The sequence below is a fragment of the Tupaia chinensis genome, unplaced genomic scaffold (assembly GCF_000334495.1).
Source record: "Tupaia chinensis unplaced genomic scaffold, TupChi_1.0 Scaffold139897_1, whole genome shotgun sequence".
Classification (NCBI taxonomy): Eukaryota; Metazoa; Chordata; class Mammalia; order Scandentia; family Tupaiidae; genus Tupaia; species Tupaia belangeri.
The window spans coordinates 1288554-1294683 of NW_006199776.1; the positions used below are offsets into that span (position 1 = coordinate 1288554).

Sequence of the window (6130 nt, forward strand, 5' to 3'; positions counted from 1 at the left end):
GGTCTGCTGAGGTCCGCGAGCGCCCGCGAGCCTGCGAGCCTGCGAGCGACTCGGGGTCTCCGCGCCGCCAGACCGTCCAGCCCCGTGTCAGCGTCCCGGCGCCCGCGCCTCCTTCTCTGAGTAAGTGCCCCCTGCGCGCGCCCGCCCGCGCACACGCTCGCGGGGCTCCTGGGGGTGCGGCTATAGTTCACCAAAGTTTCGGGAGTGAGCGTGAGCGGCTGTGTGTGCAGTGGGAGTGCGTGGAAGTGGATGCGGAGCGCACGGCCTTGGAAACTCTCCGGAGTTTTTACGAAGTTTGCGTCGCACTGAGGATCCGAAACCGGGCTAGGAACCCTTACCGACTCGGGCGACCGGCGGGGACCTGCCCTGAGCCCCACTGGCCCGTCCTTCCTTCCTGTAGGCTTGGCTCCCGCTAGGTGTCACGTCCGCCGGTAACCGCACGTGCTGGGTTATCAGGATGCCCCAGATTGCAGACCGAGATGCTGGCCCGAGATTGTAGAACAGCCCTGCATTGTAAACCAGGGCTGTGCTTCCAGATCTTTCGGTGGAGACTTCCTTTGAAGGGGAAAGTGTGTGTGTGTGTGTGCGTGTGTGTGCTCGCGCGTGAGCTCACAAGTGGCCTTCAGCCTGCAGCACCTGCTGCAGGGATACCCAAGCAGGCCCCACTGACCGACCGCTTGATCAACCAGGCTCGCGCACCTGACAGACGTTTATTGATTTAGCGACACCTCATTTCTAAACCGCCAGTGTTCTAAAACAGGGAGAGCAATGCCCCAGCACAGGCCTGGAAGGGGGGGCACAGTGACAGAGTGCCCAGTGCTGAAGCTGCTCACTGCTGGGTTAGGACCGATAATTCCACCTACATAAATGATTTTTAGGTGGAGGGGAGCTGAAGAGGGGCCAGTACTCTCGCAGAGTATATTTCTACCTTAAAAAAGTTACTTGATTGGTCGCTTTGTTATCATAGCAGCGTTGTAACATGGCTTCATCTACAGGGTGGTCAGTGGCTGAGGTCCCCTCTCGTTCTAATAGCCTCTGCTCTGTCCTTGCTCTAAAGCAGAATGGCCGTAACAGTCTCCCACTCTCTTGATGGACTCCATTTAGGAGGTGCTGTCGCTCATGGAGGGGTGTGGAAACAAACTGCGGGTGGGGCCGGAGGAAAGAACTGGTACTGGGCAGCCTCTAAGAGGCCCTGGCTCTGGGATGTGAAAGTTAGGAGCTGGTGAGAGTGGCCGATCGCTCAGGTATTTTTACCCTGCTTTGAACCCTGCGTCACACGAAAGTGTTTCCACACTGCTCTGAGGAAGTCAACATACTTCGCAGTGTAAACATATGACTCCATCGGTCTTTAAGGAAAGAAGTAATTATCACACTTAATTAAACACCTGGAAGCATTTACTGCCACCTTCTAATTAGATCTGTCATGGGGTGTGAAGTCAGCAAGTCCCTGTTAATGTTCTCGCTGGTGGCACAGTTAGCTTGTCCCCAGACGTCCCGTCCCGGATGTCTGTTCCTGCCGTCCGCGTCACCCCCCCCCTTTCAGTTTTTACCTGTAATTTGAGGAAGCAGAGTTGAGAGAAGTGGCCCCCCTCCCTGTGAGATGCCCCCAGTGGATGTTCGGCGTCCCGGTCTTTGCCTGGACAGGTGCTGACTTCACACTCCAGCGTGTTCTAGGTACCTGTCGATTGGAAAGTCATTCCGTTAGCGAATCGCCGAGCGTGGGCAGGCCCTGCAGCGGGGTGCGTTTTCTCACCTCGGTGTGCCTTTCCTGGTGTGTTCACACTTCGGGAGGAAGGGCTGTGGGAGCTGGGCCATCTCAGCTCCGTCGTCTCTTCACCTTCTGTCCGCCTCTGGCTAGACAGCCTTCCTCTGGATAGTGCTGTACCCCAGCTCGGCGGTTCTGGAACCCCAAGTCCAGGGCAGACACCGGGGCGCATGTGTACATGTGTGTGTGTGGTGGGGTGAGGTGCTCTGTGGGCCTGGAGCAGAGCGCTTTCACGAGGCCTGTTCTCTGCAGTGCGTGCGTGTGTGTATGTGTGCACATGTGTGTATGTGTGTGCGTGTGTATGTGTGCACGCGCGTGTGTGTGTGTGTGGTGGGGTGAGGCGCTGTGTGGGCCTGGAGCAGAGCACTTTCAGGAGGCCTGTTCTCTGCGGCTCTTCGTTGTGTTGAAATGGGAGGAAAGGGTGTGTGGGGGGAGGCAATTGCACCCACACAGCGCTCCTGAGGAAATGCTAGGACCGGGTCTGGCTTGGGGAACTGCAGTGGGCCCCGCAGGGTCTCAGGGTTTCCTGACCCGGTTATAGCAGAACTGAGCTTGACACCACACCGGGCAGATCCGTCCCCACCGCCCCCGCCGTGTTCGCCTGGTCCCAGGGATTGAGCACGCCGGTCCCTTCTTGGGGGGGAGGTTACAGAGAGGGACAGGAGTGGACAAAGGCGACCCGTGAAGCCCGGTACTGAGGGCGCTGAGCTGGGCAGTGAGGGCGTGGGGGGTATGCTGGATGCGGGTGACGGAGAGGAGGCTGCCCCAGGCTGGCAGAGAGCCCACGCGCGCGTGTGTGTGTGTGGTGGGGTGAGGCGCTGTGTGGGCCTGGAGCAGAGCACTTTCAGGAGGCCTGTTCTCTGCGGCTCTTCGTTGTGTTGAAATGGGAGGAAAGGGTGTGTGGGGGGAGGCAATTGCACCCACACAGCGCTCCTGAGGAAATGCTAGGACCGGGTCTGGCTTGGGGAACTGCAGTGGGCCCCGCAGGGTCTCAGGGTTTCCTGACCCGGTTATAGCAGAACTGAGCTTGACACCACACCGGGCAGATCCGTCCCCACCGCCCCCGCCGTGTTCGCCTGGTCCCAGGGATTGAGCACGCCGGTCCCTTCTTGGGGGGGAGGTTACAGAGAGGGACAGGAGTGGACAAAGGCGACCCGTGAAGCCCGGTACTGAGGGCGCTGAGCTGGGCAGTGAGGGCGTGGGGGGTATGCTGGATGCGGGTGACGGAGAGGAGGCTGCCCCAGGCTGGCAGAGAGCCCTGGCTCGGATGGGAGTTGAGGGACAGCACCGCACAGTGCCAGATTCACTTTGTCCCCGCCCTGCCTTGCACTGCCCACATCCACCACCTGACACCAAGAGCACAGAGCCCAGCAGACCCCAGAGCACTGCTCACACCGCAGCCTTCACGCCCCGTGGAGGAGTTCACTTCCCACGCTGCCAACTCTGGCCAGGTGCCAGTCACCCTGGAGTCTCAGTGACTACGGGTTCTGGACTTAGGTCCTTCCCGGGGGCTGCCCGGGACCTGAGGTCAAAACAAAAACAGTCAGAGAAATGTCTTACAAAACGTAGATGAGGTCACACAGTGTCAGTTGGTTTTTATTCCACATTCTGGCCTGACGAGGAGGAAATGAATTTAAGGGGGGAGTAGATAATTCTGGATGGTGTAGGCACGAGGCACCCTGGAAGCCTGCGCCTGATTCTCATGTCCTAGCGTATGTGGTGTTCAGGTCTGGAGGTGTCTGGCCACTCCCACATGCACTGGCTGTGTGCGTGCTGCACAGGTGTGCCCCGGGTTCCCGTGATCCAGGAGGCCTGGGATCTGAGAGGGCGGGCCTTGCACAAAGAGCTGCGTTCATAAGATGGCGTCCCCAAAGGTAGGTCTCTAGTGACCAAAACGAGTTCAGCATTCTCTTGCGTTTCGCAAAACAAGGTGAAGTGCTTCCTCGTGGGGACCGTTTTGGTCCCTCGGTGACAAGCAGCAGGAACGAGCATCCTCTGGCCTTCGTCATGGACCACGTGTGTCGAGTGGCACCACGGTAACCTGACAGAGGCAAGGGTTTTATTTTCTTGGGTGTTTGAATCAAGCATAGAAATCGCTTCAGAAATGGGACCAGCAGGTGGCATAGTGGTTAAGGTGCTGGACTCCCATGCGGTTGACTGCAGTTTGAGTCCCAGGCCTGGTGACTTGAAACTCACTATGAGTGTGTGCGCTTGTGCACCCAAAATCCTAAGAAGAGAATGGAGGAGAAGGGATTGTGGCGTGGCCATCTACCCCAGGGGACGCCGAGTGTGTGCGCATGCGCACCCAAAATCCCGAGAGGAGAATGGAGGAGAAGGATTGTGGCATGGCCATCTACCCCAGGGGATGCTGAGTGTGTGCGCATGCGCACCCAAAATCCCGAGAGGAGAATGGAGGAGAAGGATTGTGGCGTGGCCATCTACCCCAGGGGACGCCGAGTGTGTGCGCATGCACACCCAAAATCCCGAGAGGAGAATGGAGGAGAAGGATTGTGGCGTGGCCATCCCCCCTGGGGGTGATTGCTTTCTTTCCATCTCTCTGTCTCTCTAGCAAGGAAACACGCCCTGTAGCAAAAAACTCTCTCAAAAAAAGAAATTACACAGGAAACTTATTCAAAAGAGGTCACAGGCTGGGACGGTGGCGTGGTGGCAGTGGTGGTGGCTCTGAGCTGTGCAGGGTGTGCAAACTTTCCCGTGCTTACATGGAGGCCTGGGGTCCGAGAGGGCAGGACTCGCACAAAGAGTGTCATCGGGACTTTCGGAGGCTCTTCCCGTTCTCGGCCACTCGGCCAGCAGTCTCCGTCCATTCGCAGAGGGACGCTGGTGACCATGGCCATGGCCCTTAGTGAGGAACTTGCTCCTGAACAGAAACTTCGGGGGAAGCCTAGAGCATTCCCATCTCAAGGACAGGCGTCCAGAGGACCTGCTGATCCTGGCCCGGAGTATCAGATCTGCAGAGAGAGCTTTTTAAGCTTCAGCAAATGTCTGGTCACGCAGGCACGAATACGTTCCCCAGCTTCAGATGTGACGGTCCCAAAGCTGAAGTCATCGCTATATCCCCACCCTGAAGAAGGACAGTAAAATCCTTCCAGTAATTTCTCATGGGTCTGTTGTACGGTTACAGAAATACCAGGATGAATATACTTTGTGCAGCTGTCGAATGTTCTTTCTTTTTCAGTGGCGGGGGGGGTTTTTTTGAGGGTGAGTGCACTCTCCAGAGACACAGAGATAGAGAGACAGGAAGTGAGAAATCACCCCCCAGGGGGGATGGCCACGCCGCAATCCCTTCTCCTCCATTCTCCTCTCGGGATCTTGGGCACGCACGCACACGCGCCCGGGGTGAGTTTTAAGTCACTGGGTGTGGGACCCGAGCTGCATTCGACTACATGGGAGTCCAGCGATGTAACCGCTGTGCCATCTGCTGGTCCCTGCTGAATGCCCTTCTAATGCTGATTCCAAATAAATGATTTCCTCTGTGGGAAAGAAGTGTCAGGGCTCGGATAATGAAGTGCTGGCGCCTGATCTCTCAGGGAGCAGCTGCTGCCTCTCCGGGAGCCAGTGTTCGGTGCCGGAGGTGCCAAGGCTCGGAACCGTCTGCAGGGCTTCCTGGGGGTCCGCAAGGCCATTCTGTAGATTGACCCCATTCGATGAAACGAGAGGGGCTTGGGGCCAGCTTGACGGTATTTCTGTCTAGGCGACCGAGTGCTGGATGTGCCTGCCCTACCAAAAAGGAAAGGAATGGCAGAGTCGCAGGAGTGGGGCGTGCTGACCCCCAGGCCAGCTCCTAAACACATGGGGCTAGTCTCTCGGGTAGCAGAGTGCGATTCAGCTACGTGTCCCACTTGTAGTTTCCCTAAACGTGGGGCTGAAAGTGACCTCAGCTCGGCTACGAAGTGGCTGGTTCTGAGGACTCCGCTGGAGTCAGCTGCTCGTGGCTCGGCCGGCGTGGGCTGTGCCTGGACGGTCTGCATCAGCCCTCCGGGACCGGGTCCCCTGAGGGACTGCCCGTGGGCTAAACCGGGGTATTTCTCCCCCATCTGCCGCGGGCGGGGGTGCCCAGGAAGTGTAATGACTGACGGGATCGCCGGCCCCCTTCCCGAGGATGGTGTCAGTCTGCCTGAGAGGGAGGACGGGTGCTGGCGTCTCATGTGCCCTTTTCCTCGCAGCGCCACAGGGGCCCAGGGAGCGGGTGGAGCAGCCAGCAGCCACGATTCGCAGGTGCAGGCCCACACGATCACCCAGCTCAGGGAGCCAGGCAGGGCAGGCCAGGTGTGTGTCGGCCGACGGTCAGCCAGGGCACCAGAGAGCCGCCCGTGCACGAGGGCAACTTTTTTTTTTTTTTTTAGG

The 6130-nt window shown here is 58.3% G+C and overlaps 1 protein-coding gene across 2 annotated transcripts in view; it reads left to right on the forward strand.

Annotated features, from left to right (window-relative positions):
* Positions 1-6: 6 nt before the first annotated feature.
* The window catches only part of TNFAIP8 (TNF alpha induced protein 8), a 139532-nt gene continuing 133408 nt past the window's right edge, over positions 7-6130 (forward strand). For both annotated transcript variants that reach the window (XM_027765893.1, XM_006162339.3), the window contains exon 1: positions 7-120. Coding sequence is in view for 1 of the 2 variants with exons in the window: in XM_006162339.3 (XP_006162401.1) it covers position 120 (1 nt within the window). In the remaining variant the exon portion in view is untranslated. The remainder of the gene's footprint in view (positions 121-6130) is intronic.